This window comes from Gavialis gangeticus, unplaced genomic scaffold (genome assembly GCF_001723915.1).
Source record: "Gavialis gangeticus isolate Ggan-Ray unplaced genomic scaffold, GavGan_comp1, whole genome shotgun sequence".
NCBI classification, from domain to species: domain Eukaryota; kingdom Metazoa; phylum Chordata; order Crocodylia; family Gavialidae; genus Gavialis; species Gavialis gangeticus.
The window spans coordinates 153,831,933-153,844,578 of NW_017729022.1; the positions used below are offsets into that span (position 1 = coordinate 153,831,933).

Here is a 12,646-nt window from a genome sequence, read left to right on the forward strand (position 1 = left end):
TTGAAACCCATCCTGTTCTCATCCGCCCACCCTTGTAACCTGTCTAGGTCCAATTGTAGCCTGCTTCTTCCTTCTACTGTGCCCACATCCCCCCACATCTTAGTGTCATCAGCAAATTTGAACAGGGTGCTTTTCACCCCCTCGTCCAAATCACTGATGAAGATGTTGAACAGGGCGGGCCCGAGAACCGAGCCCTGTGGAACCCCACTGCCCACGTCCTTCCAAGTTGAGAAGGACCCATCCACTACCACCCTCTGGGTGCAGCCCTCCAGCCAGTTGGCGACCCATTTGACTGTGTGGGTGTCTACACCACAGCCTCCCATTTTCTTAATGAGAACGAGGTGAGAGACAGTGTCAAAAGCCTTCTGGAAGTCCAGGAAGACTATGTCCGCTGCTACCCCTGCATCTAATGATCTGGTGATCTGATCATAAAAAGCCACCAGGCTGGTCTGACAGGACCTGCCACTGATGAACCCGTGCTGATTGCCCCTAATTTAAATTTAAAATTTAAAAATTTAAAAATCTGTACAATAAAAAACAACTGTAATATCAAAAAGAAACTTAAGGAACAGGCATTGCATTGTTTATTTGAAGTTTGTGCAAATAACTTACAATCAAACTCCATATGCTTGACAAAGAGATTAAGTAGACAAGTGACTAATAGAGTACGGTGCATTAGACTTGCAATTAACTAGTTTGAAATCGGGTCCAATTTAGTCGCTATTTAAAATTATCATCATATGACAGACTTTTAGTGTTCTGTGTGAAATGAGAGTATTTTCTCAGCTTGTTTTCTACAGAACAGAAGTTTACTTCACAACTGGCTGAAACTTTTAGCAATTACAACACAATGGATAATGAATATATTATCAGGATAACTGAACTCTACCTTCTCTATCTACTCCAGAAGATAGTGGTTCCTCCACATACGGGTTAAAAAAAAATTATCAGTGGGTTAGGATGAAGCCTGAATCACTATTTATCCTGTATTTTGTCAAAATAATGGATTTCTCTTATTAGTGTTAATAAGCTAATCTATTTCACAGGCATCATATTCACTTGAAATGTGGTGGCTGAAAATGAAGGGCAGGGAAATCATTATACTGTATTGACTTGGATCTAAGATGACACTGAATTTAAGACAATCCCCTCATAATAGATTCTATACATGGAAAATTTATAAATTTGTTATACTTTTCCTTGTACCGAATCTAGTTATTGGGTGGCTGTCTTTAATTCATCCCCCACACCCACTGCAAGGGGGCAGGCAGTGGGGGGCTGGTAGTGTGGGGAAGTCAAGCAGTTTGCACCCTGCTTATGCCTGCCCTCTGTCATCTGCCTGCCCCCCACAGCCTTGGGCTGCCCCTTTATCCTCTGCACCCTCTCCTGCCCTTTTCCCCAGCCTCTGCTTTCCTCTCTTCCCTCCCTGCTCCCCTACAGCCTCTGCTTTTTCCCCCTTACCACTTTCCACCAGCCTAGGCTTCTTCCTCCTCTCTCCCCTCCCCAGCCTCTGCTCCCCACTCTTACCCATGCTCCACACCTCCAGCTTCCATCCCAGTTCTAGTCTGGGGCAATGAGCATGGCCCAAGCCCTGCCCCTGTAGCAGCTGTGTAAACTGTGTGCCATGCTGCTTCTATGGGGTGGGACCAGGGCTATGCTCAGTGACTCAGGCTGCAGCACTGACAGAGGCTGCCTGTATGGAACAAAAGCAAAGGCAGAGGTAGAAGAAAAAGCACAGAAGCTGCATTGGCGGGAGGGGAAATGTGGAGGTACATAAATGGTGGGTGGGAGGACAGCAGGCATCAGCTACAACTAGGGCCCACACCCCAGGCAGGGGCTAGAGCCTTTCCACAGAAGCGGCTTGCACACCCCCGCCTCCTGCTCCCCATATATGATTCTAAGACTTGGGGCTTTTTTCTCCCGTTAAATGATGGGGGGGGGGGGCACTCATCTTAGAATTGAGTAAATACAGTAACTTTCTTAATTCAGGATAACACCAATAAGGTGGCTTACGGAGATTAGCACTATTATAGTGTCTGTTTCATTGACCCTAAAATGTCTTCAAATATACTTCAAACATGTCTTTAACAAGTCCCCTAATGTATTTATTCTCTCCCTTATCCCTAAGGACTTTCAGTAAATATTCCCCTAGTAGAAATCTTTTATGAATCTCACCAGTTCCCCAATTTTTCACAAGCATCGTCTATAACCATGTGAAGGCCTACGGAGATCCCTTGATCTGCTCTGTGCTTTTTCCTTTGTAAAAGACAAAGCTCCCCACCCACAAAGATTAGCTTCTGAGTTGAACTGAACTGATGTAATTTGAAAAATATCACCAATATCTTAGTAGTTAAAAAGGCTGTAAGTCCTCCTTTCTGCTTTTTCTTATATACAGGAACTCAGTACAAACCCTAATTCAGCATGTGTGATGATTATGTCGCTCTAGGAGCTGTCTCCTGCCAAGGGTAAAAAGCCTGTTTCTTTCATGTTATTCCCTTTGCCCAAATGGAAAGAGTTGTATTTTTAAAGGCTAAAGAACCCTGTATGTTATCTGTAGGACCTGTTTGTTGCCAGCTGCATTTCAATGTAGTATTTTCTTTAAGAAATTACCTTTTCTAAAAAAGTTGAAAAACAACACTAGCGGTCTTGGGAAGGTCCCAAGAGGCCAATAAATGTAAAGACCCAATCCTGAAGCCCTTATTCATCTGAAAGTAAACACGATTATCTCACAAATACTGGGGCTATACACAGGAAAAAGAACTACTGAGCATTGTGGACATTTGCTTTCTTATATAATACAACACTCCTTTTAATATTTTAACTGTTAGTATCTGATTTATTGTATTATTTTATATAAATTACTACAGCTGAATTTATATTCTGAATCTGTAAACTGTAGAATATTTGTTTAGGCATTAAATACACAAAGTATTTGCATAGTGCCATATACATTTTCATTTGTATTTCCATAATTTATTTTAGCTTTTTCAAAAGATTAAAGTTAGCAGTTGCATTTAAAGGCCTAGTATTAACATTTCTGAAACTTTATAATTTAATTAGTTGTCAGATTATCAAAAGGCACTGAGTTTGTGACAGACATTTGAATAAATGCAAAGTATATAGTCATGATGAAGGCTTTATAACTATACTCATTGCTTAAATTTGTACTTTCATCTATTCTCTTGCCAGATGACTTCTGTACATTCTAGTTTTCATCTCATGTTAAAAAAAAGATTATAAAATCAATATCAAACTGCTAGTCTAAAACTCTTATTTCTTTTGATTGGTGTAACATGCCATAACAATCACATTAGATGTCTAACAAAAAGATATAAGAAACCTTCTTTCCTTGTTTCTGCTCTTACTGAATTTTCATTAAATTGCTATAATTTTCCAGTGAACAGGTTCATCTACATCAAATGGATTTTCAGTCATGCATAAAATTCTAAAAGGGTTGTTTATGATGTTCACAAGCATTATCTTTAACTGTATAAAGGCTTACGATAACTGGAAAAAATACCAGAAGACTTTTACCGGATGATCCTTCTGTATGTTGTTCCACATCTCTCGAATTTCAGTAGCGACTTTAGGATTTGTCTTTCCCAACTTAGTTATAAGTTTGTTCAGGTGGTTTCTGGTGACCTGTAGAAGACCTTCCATGGTTGACCAGAGTTCACTGGGTTTGGAGAGATCCAAAACAAGAACTATAGCAAATGTCCTATTAAAGAAGAAAATTCTTAAGTACCAAAGATTCAGCTGAAGAAAACAATTTCATTTTTCATATATGATCTTTTTCCTTACAGCTATTGCTAAAAAGAACAAACATGAAAAAAAAAACAGGGACAAAACTAGGCAGTAAAGACAGGTAGTCCTTCAGGTTAGATGCGTGCTGATAAATCCTCCCCATTGTCTCTACACCTGAATATCAAAGCATTTAATTTATTCACTCCCCACAGCTAGTTTATATATCTTAAACATTATTTCTGGATATTTTGTTTGAATGCAAGTAGCATCTGTGGGGTTCCATTAAGTAAGTTCTCAGTATATCTTGCTTACCTGGAATCCCTACTTAAGTAATGGCAGAAAGGTAATGAGTAAAATTCTTCCATGATGTTACTTGTATCAGTCAGTTGAGACCTCAAATGAAGAGCTAAGGATGGCGATTTGAGTGGTGGCTCAGAATCCCTGACAGAACAAGGCTCTTATTCATAACAACGGGTTGATCAGATTTAAGGTATGCCATAAAGCAGAGAAACTATTAAAACACCAAACATAACAGGCATGCTTGAAACATGCCTCGAAAACTGAACCTCACTTGTGGCAGAGGACTGACTGGATTCAAAGTCTGCTTCAGCTATGCTGCTTAGCAACCCTAGGATTTAGTATATGGACTCCAAATTAAAAGCAATCAGAAAGCCTACAGAGTAAGCTCACTTGTATGCAACATGCCTAGTTCTCAGAAGATTTCTGAATTAAAGACATTTGGCTATTTGATGCAATTTTCACTTTGCTATGTCACTTCTCTGATAAGTAGTCCAGGACTGCTGATGTACTACTGATCAGGGAAGCATCACTCTTTGAAATAAAAACTAGGGAAAACAGCTGCAGCACTTCAGCGGTCCTGTGCAGCTGTTTGCTGCGCTATATTAACAAGCTTAATTCACAAGTCCTCATCTTCACAGTAGGATAAGGAACCTAAGTCTGCAAAATCCTACCCTATCCTCACCCTAACTGAAAAAAAAACTCCTCCCATTTCTGTTTTTCCCAAATTCACTTCTTTCCAATGGAAATCCTGTAACCTGGCCTTGTCTCCCACATGTATTTTCCTGTTCTTCTCCTGCTATCCCATCATGTCTATACCACTTCCTATTTCTACCCCATGTTTTGCTCTCTCCACAATGCTTGCTTTCTCTGTTCCCTCTAAAATCCCTTCCCTTTCTTTCCTAAGGAGTTGGTTCTTAGTGTTGCTGACAGTTATCATAGGCCAAAGCCTACCTTCTGCATTCTCCCATGTTGGGTTTGCTACTGTTCTTCAGACAGCAAGAGTAGAATGGGTGCTCTCTTCTGTAGCTCTTTGTTCTACTTATGAACGGCTGAGCCACTTCCCCCCATGTTGATACCTCATTTTGTGGTTAAAGACTTCCAAATACCAAGCATATTTGCAAGCAATCTGTCAGGAAGGAGCTCACAGCTATTCACCAGTGGTAGCTGGGGCATCCCTCCATTCCTATGAAGGACTGATTTTTAGAAAAATTCATGGTGACATTCTTTCAAAACTAATGAACAGCTTGCAGTTTGAAAGATTTCTCTACAATAATGGAGAATGAAAGCTAAGATTAATCTTGACACTGTAGAGGTTCCTCACTACTTACCTTATGTTGTCACTAGTTATTGGTATCTGAATCAATTCCAATAATGAGGTTCCACCACCTAGTTCCCAAAAATGAGCGATGTCTTTTGGCTGCAAAACAGTTTCTTTGCATTAGAAAACTGCATTTCCATATAACACCAAGAAGATACGTACAAACAAACACAGGATACATTTCTTCTGTGCAGCACACAGAACAGGAAGATATTCTGTAAGTTCTTTCCAGAAGAGAAGCCTGCTAAATAAATCCCAAGTGACACCTGTGAAAGGCTCCCAGCATACATGTGATTGCCTTATTAGGAAGCTGCCACAAAATGCTAAAGGATGAATACCTTAAAAAGTCAGTGTAATAAATGTCATCACTGGCTTAAGCCTCTGGTATTCATTTATCCTTGCCTGAGAGATAATACTTGAGAATTTGTAAGACAGGACCCACTGATTCTAGCAAGCTAAAGGGCAAATTAGATGGCAATAATCTTTCATTTATTCAAAACTTCTCCCCATCCATAACAAACTTTATCTTTCCCCCAGCATGTCCAATTTCTTTTCCATGCCATTTCAAGAAAGATAACAGAACAGAACAGCATGGAAGAACAAAAGACAGCTCATTCATCTGACCCCAACACTCTTTCCTGCCCCGAGCAGGGAGTTGGACTCGATGATCTGTCGAGGTCCCTTCTGACCCTAGCATCTATGAATCTATGAGTCAAGGTGAATAAGGGTGGATATGTGCCTCTCTGGACAGGAAGTGACTGGATGGGTAGAAGTCTTGGGCCTCACATGCACTGCTACTTTAAACCCACAGAATTCAACTTTTTGTTGCATTTCTAGACATTGCGTGTAGTCATTTGTTCCTGTAAAAAGTAAAGTGAGTGTGAAACACCATCAAAGCAGAATGGAAATGTTTTACATCCTCATTACATTTACTTATGTAAAGTAACTATGTAAGATATTAATCAGGAGAACTGGATCCATGAAGACACCTAAGGTATTTTGAAGAGTTTTATATTAGCAAAGAATACACTTCCTCTTTTCCTTCTTTCACAAAAGGTTAGAGATGACTTTGCATTTTAGAGATGACCAGATTTTGTTGCTCACCCAAGCATCCCAACAGCAACTGTCTCAATATTTGTCCTTTAAAGCATGCAACAAAAGAAAACATACTGGCATTACTTCAGTGTTTCTGCTAACATGTTTTGGAGTTGAAGCAGATACCAATATTTACTGAAATTAGATTTCAGTGTTGACACCACTGAGATTAATAAGCAGGTCTTACTTCTTTGAAGTATTTTCTAAGACTAACACTAATTTTTTAATGTTATGCCTATACTGTCTCCTCTGCTTATATTCTGTCAAGATTTTCTGGTTATTCCTGCAAACTGTCTGCAGAAAAAGGTATGTCTACATGGCACAATGCAATGTTGTATCACAGATACCCTGAGACAGCTGTGAACATGATAGCTCATGCAGCAGACAAACTGACATGAAGCAGCAGTGTGCAGAAATACCTTTGCTTAGGTATTTCTGCAGAGTACTATTTGGACCACTTAAAATATTGTAAATCAGCTATTACTGGATCAATTCATATTCAGTTCACATTTAAGCTACCACAATGACAAAGATTTTTTTAAAGAAAGCCTAGATTCTATAAAGAGAAACTATGTGCCAACTGAAAAAGTGATGAGTTGCAAGCACCTAAACATATGCATGGTCACACTGTTCACAGTTACAAATGGTATCAATTTCTGTGTGAATGTAAGTGTTAAATCATCTTGGCTTCATACAGTCTCAGTGAAAAAGAGCAACTATGGATTAAAAATAAAATGAAAACTAGCCTTTTATTCCAAAAACTGATGTGAAATACAAATTGAAATACCTTGTCTTGCACATGACTGCTGATCTAAACAGAGAAGTCACTAGTTAGATGTTATAAATAATTGAGCTGTACAACAAATAAAGCATAGTCCTTCTCCTATGTACTCACTGTGTTATGTCCTTTTGCTCTTCTTCCAAATGTATATTCCAAGGCTAATGTTGGTTTTGGAATTTCCTCCCTAACAATGAATACACATTACATATCACATCCTTACGTTCTGTCAAAAAATTTTGATGATACTTCAGATACAATTATTTTTGCCGTAAGCCAATTCTATGTACTACCCAAACAGTAAAAAAGTTGGCTTGGGAACAACCATGTAAAGAAAGAGTACTTTAAGACATACAACAAGTGTTAGCTCCTTCACCTTTACCCAAGAGACACAGAAGACTAAAATGTCAGCATTGTGCACACACAATAACAATAGTATGTGGGCCTGGAAGTCTGACCCAAAATATTTTACTAAAAGTATGTTACAGATATTTGAAGATCATCCTCAAGTCTTGACAAACTATCTAGCACAGTGGCGCTCAACCTCTAGCCTGTGGGCCATATCCGGCTCACAGAGCTCTGTCACCCGGTCCACAGGGCTCTCCACAGGTCCAAAATTTGGCAGGGGGATGTGATAGCAATTCACCCTGCGGTTACTCACCAGCCACCAAATTTCCAAGCTCCACATGACCTTGTGTGCTAGATTGAGCTGGTACACAGACTTGGAGCTGTGGGCCTGATACTGTACAAGAGGGGCTGGAGTCTGATCTGGTGCATGCAGGGTCAGGGCAGGGGGCCTGATCCAGTGCACAGGGCTTGGACCATATACAAGATCATGCCAACCCTGAAATTGGACTGGGTCCATGGATTGATCCCATGCACCAGATCCAGGCCACAGACACATGTTGCATCACTTACCTGGCCCACACCCCATTAAGGTTGGGCACCGCTGGTCTAACAGGTCATTAATTAGAAAATTAAACCTGTATGTCACCAGTGTTTTAAACAAAAAAAATTTTTGGCAGGAAATATTCCTTCTAACATTACTATGAAAATATTGTTGATTATATTCAGCATTAGAGTACCCAGAGCTGCAAAATACTTTTCAAAATTTAACACATACCTGTCAAGACACCTCAGTATAATAGTAGTCTTTCCCTGAAAATTAAAAACAATGAAGAACACTATTGTAATGTCATTAAAGCATAAAAGTTATATCACTGAATATAACATAACACATTTTTCTAACATTCCAATAATAAAATAGCTGAAGAGTATAAACTTATACAGTGATTCCTAGTATGATTACTGGAAAGTTAACTGCCAGCTTCCTATCAGAATGTAGCTACACTGCTATTATTATAATTATAAACTACTGAATATGACAAATACAGTAACAACAACAGGATACTTAAAATCAGATATTACTTTAGTAATCAATCTGGCCAACTGTATTAAACTGTCTAACCGTTGCTAATTCCTAATAATAGATTAATGTAATGATTGGTTTCCAGTGAATTTGCTCAAATTATGATTGATGAAATGGAAATAAAAAGAATTCAAGAAACATACATAAACATCCCATAAAACTGCACATTTTTAGATGAGGAATCAGGCTGAGGACAGTTTAATTTAAAAAAGGTCCTTGAACTTGTAAAATTGGCTCCCTATTTGTAAACACATATCAGAGACTGATTAACAACATTTCTTACAAATCCATACATCTGCAAAAATCCACTTATCTGTTCTTAACGTTCTAAAACAGAGGATGATCTCATTTTTCTGTACTAAAAATGAAGCATACATACATGCTTCAATTCTCTCACAAAGATGAAAAAGCAAGTACAGTCTTAGTTACCCTACCAAGACCAAATTTGTTTTAAGCATTGGAAGATCAGTAATTACAGAAATACAGAAGGACAGCAGACCAATACTGTATCCAGTTTAAGGTCCTGACTGCCAACACTTAAATATCGTAGTTACCTGGATGTAAGGTAACTAATACTTACCTGAAAGGATGTAAGGTAATACTAATACTTATTACTAAGGTAATAATTAGATTTTATACATGGAAAATTTACAGAAGTATTATAATTTTCCCATGTATAGAACCTAATTATTGGAGAGTCATCTTTAATTCATCCTTTCTACCACTGCACTGGAGCAGGCAAGTGATGTGGGAAGGTCAAACTTGTCCCCCAATTATGCCTGCCCCCTTGCCAACTGCATGCCCCCCCACAGCCTCTACTCCCCTCTTCTTGAGCCTCTGTTCCTTCCTTCCCCTTCTCCCTCTGTACATACAGAGAGATCGCACAAGCTTCTGTGGGTTGAAGCTCACAATTGCTGAAGTAAGCTTCAGTCCATGAAAGCTTGTGCCATATATCTACTTTGGTTAGTCTATTACAGGGGTGGGCAATTATTTGGGTTGGAGGGCTACTTGACAAGTTTTGGTGAGCTGTTGAGAGCTGGGGGCAGGGGGTGCCAATTGAGTCTGTCTGGCCTGTCAGCCGCTGCCGAGAGTCTGGGGGTGGGGGCTGCCCCACACCCCTCTGTTCTGCTGCAGCCAAGGCTAGGCCAGGCAGCACTCAGATTCCTCTGCCCCCTGCATTCAATCCCCTTGCCCAGCTTCCTGTTGACTCTGCACAGTCAGCCAGGCCCACATGGAACAGGGTGTGATGCACTGTGCCAAGTAGCCATCCTGCCCACTGTGAGGAGCCACTGCTGCTGCACTAGCAAAGTTGGTGGCGGTCAAACCCCACCTTGTGGCTGGCACAGACTTGTATCCTAGCAGTGGCAATAGCTCTTCGTCACAGGTGGGCAGAATGGCTTCTCAGCATGCTATATCATGCCCCATCCCACATGGGCCTGGCTGCTGGCAACCACAGATCCAGGACTGCGCAGCTACAGCGAGCGCCAACAGGAAGTCAGACTTGGAGGAGGGAGGGGATGGAAGAGTCTATGCGCTATGTGACTAGGGACCACCACCATCTTTAGCAGGGCAGAGCAGCACAGAGCGGAGCCCTCCTTGCCCCAGTTCCTGGCAGCAGCTGGCAGGCTGGATAGGATCAATTGGTGGACTGCATATGGGTGGTATTTTGCCCACCCCTGGTCTATTAGGTGGAAATCTACCCTGCTTTCTGTTAGTCTTTAACCGGGGTGGGCCAAATCTAGTCCAAAGAGCAAAGTCATTTGGCCCACAGGTCTAGAAATACAGTGGCAGGACAGCAGTGGCAGCTGCCAAATTTCTGGACCTGTAGGGAGCCCAACAGCCCAGATCACGAGGCCCCACACCCAAGATCATACTGATGTGTAGTTGAGCCTATGCAAAGGCTCATACCACACCCATATCTGGGCACACAGTGTCTGGCTTTGTGTGGGGCTGAGTCAGCCAGCATGCTGGATTGCACCCATGAACCAACCCCATGCAGGATCTGTCCCATGGCCCAGGAAAGTTGGATGCAGCTTAAGTTGAGTTGGAGGCAGGGCAGATTTGCATCTTATAGGCTAACTACAGATAGAGAAAGAGACAGAGTGAGCCAGCATGTGCAAGTGCTCAAGTTTCCCTGAGCTTCCACCCACCAAACCTTGCACTCTCTGTATGTACCCATCTCGCTGCAACCCTACTCACACAGCAGAGAGATCACAGGCACCCGTGGGTGTGTTTTTTTTTGTGCCAGAAGAGACAGCACATTACTGCAACCTGGCTTGCAAGCACTGAGCCCCCGCTAATTTTTTTTGGCGGCTACTTGAGCCCTGGAGCACCCATGGGGTCAGTGCCTGTGGGAGAGCTGCCAGAAGCACAGCTAGCCTGAGGCCCTGCGGCTCTGCCAGACTCCCCCGGGGAGACGAGAGGGCTGTGGAGAGCACACCAGCTTTCTCAGACTGAGGCTCCCCTCATCAGAGTACGGGCAGAGGCAAGCCTGCCTGCTCCCTACAGCTACGAGCCTGTCAGGGGCCCTGCCTCCCACGGGGCCTTCCCACGCTTCCCCGCCGGCAGCACGAGGCGCCAGCCAGGCAAAACAACAACCCACCCGCAAGCAGTCGGTCAGCACGAGGCGAGGCACGGCGTGCCCAAGCCCTGTCCGGTTTTACATATGAAGTGATCGTACTGGAAGCTCAAAGCGATATTTGCTGGAAAACTATAGTGCGGTGAAAAAGTGTGCATATCAGTGTGCAAATCAGCTTTATGTACTTTACACTGCTGGGTGAGTGACAACGGGTCCCCCGAGCTGAAGCATTTCTCGATTTGGAGGCCAGCCGTCCTCAGACAGACAGCCCACCCTTCAGCAAAGGCTCCCTGAGAGGGACTGCACTGTTTGCCCACGCTGCCTTCAAAAATGACCCTGCATTTGGAGCGCTCGTCCTAGCGCTGCCCCTCCGTACAACAGATGAACTGTCGCACGCCTGGCAGTCCGACGTACCCCGGCCTTACTCCCCAGGAACAGGAGGGCTTTCTCGGCGGCGCCCTCCGCGTCTCCTCCCCGCTCCGCCTCGGCCTGGGCGAGCTCCCACAGCGCCTCGCTGCGGGGGGACAGCGGCGTCAGAAAGGGGGGCACTAGCCAACGTCCCCTCCCCCACCCCCGGGGGCCGTTGGGGTTCGCAGGCACTCGCTATCGGCCCCTCCCCCCCGCCCCGGCGACCGTTGGGGTTTGAGCCCCCCCTCTCCCCGCGCGCTCGTCCCCAGGGGAAGGAGCGCGGGGGGGGGTGCGGGGCCCTCGCCCCGTTACCTGGCCCTGGGCATGGCGAGGAAGGTGACGCAGGCCCCATCGCCATGGAAACCATGCGTTAGCCGCAGCTGCGCACTACAGCCGCCTTGTGAGGCTGACTGTGACCTCCCCCTCCCTAGCCCTGCGGTTAAATACCGGCACGCACACACTCACTTCGGGGTCACCACACACAGTATCTCACACTTCGGGGCCGCCGCTGGCGCCACACACATACACACTTGGGGACCACTAGCCAGATCCTGCCAGAAAGGTGGAGCAGCACTGCCTGCAGATGTATTTAAGGTTGTGGGCAGTTGAAGAAACCAGTAGAGCTCCGTTTGGCACGAGTTAAAAAATAGGCTGTGAAATAGGAGCTTCCCGTGGAGAAAACGCTTGCTGGCTGGGCTGGTGCCACGGCCCAGCTCGTTAGAAAGTAGCGAGGGTGGGTAACGCCGGTAGAAGAGTCTGGAAGGAATGGACAGGGTAGGTGGCGATGAGCCCTGAAGTCCGTTATCTGCCTCAGCTCTGCCAGTGCCGTAGCAAGGGGCAGTGAGGTGACACCCCCCCCCGACACTGAAGCAAAGGGGCGCCAACAGGTGCTGCCTAGCCAGGGCAGGATGAAGCCTTGAGCAGCTTGTTTGGGGAGGCGAGGGGACCGGGTGTCTCCTGCCGCTGCGTGCGCTACCGGGCAAGCATGGGGGGGGG

The 12,646-nt window shown here is 43.9% G+C and overlaps 1 protein-coding gene across 2 annotated transcripts in view; it reads right to left on the bottom strand.

Moving 5' to 3' along the window:
* The window catches only part of DYNC2LI1 (dynein cytoplasmic 2 light intermediate chain 1), a 40,320-nt gene extending 28,290 nt beyond the window's left edge, over nucleotides 1-12,030 (bottom strand). The window contains exons 1-7 of one of the 2 annotated variants that reach the window (XM_019516360.1): nucleotides 11,963-12,030; nucleotides 11,657-11,756; nucleotides 8,359-8,393; nucleotides 7,353-7,422; nucleotides 7,245-7,268; nucleotides 5,373-5,461; nucleotides 3,535-3,718 (exon numbers count right to left, since the gene is read on the bottom strand). In XM_019516360.1, coding sequence (XP_019371905.1) covers nucleotides 3,535-3,718; nucleotides 5,373-5,461; nucleotides 7,245-7,268; nucleotides 7,353-7,422; nucleotides 8,359-8,393; nucleotides 11,657-11,756; nucleotides 11,963-11,976 — 516 coding nt within the window. In that variant the 5' untranslated portion in view covers nucleotides 11,977-12,030. The remainder of the gene's footprint in view (nucleotides 1-3,534; nucleotides 3,719-5,372; nucleotides 5,462-7,244; nucleotides 7,269-7,352; nucleotides 7,423-8,358; nucleotides 8,394-11,656; nucleotides 11,757-11,962) is intronic. The other variant, XM_019516361.1, reaches the window with a different exon arrangement.
* Nucleotides 12,031-12,646: the final 616 nt, after the last annotated feature.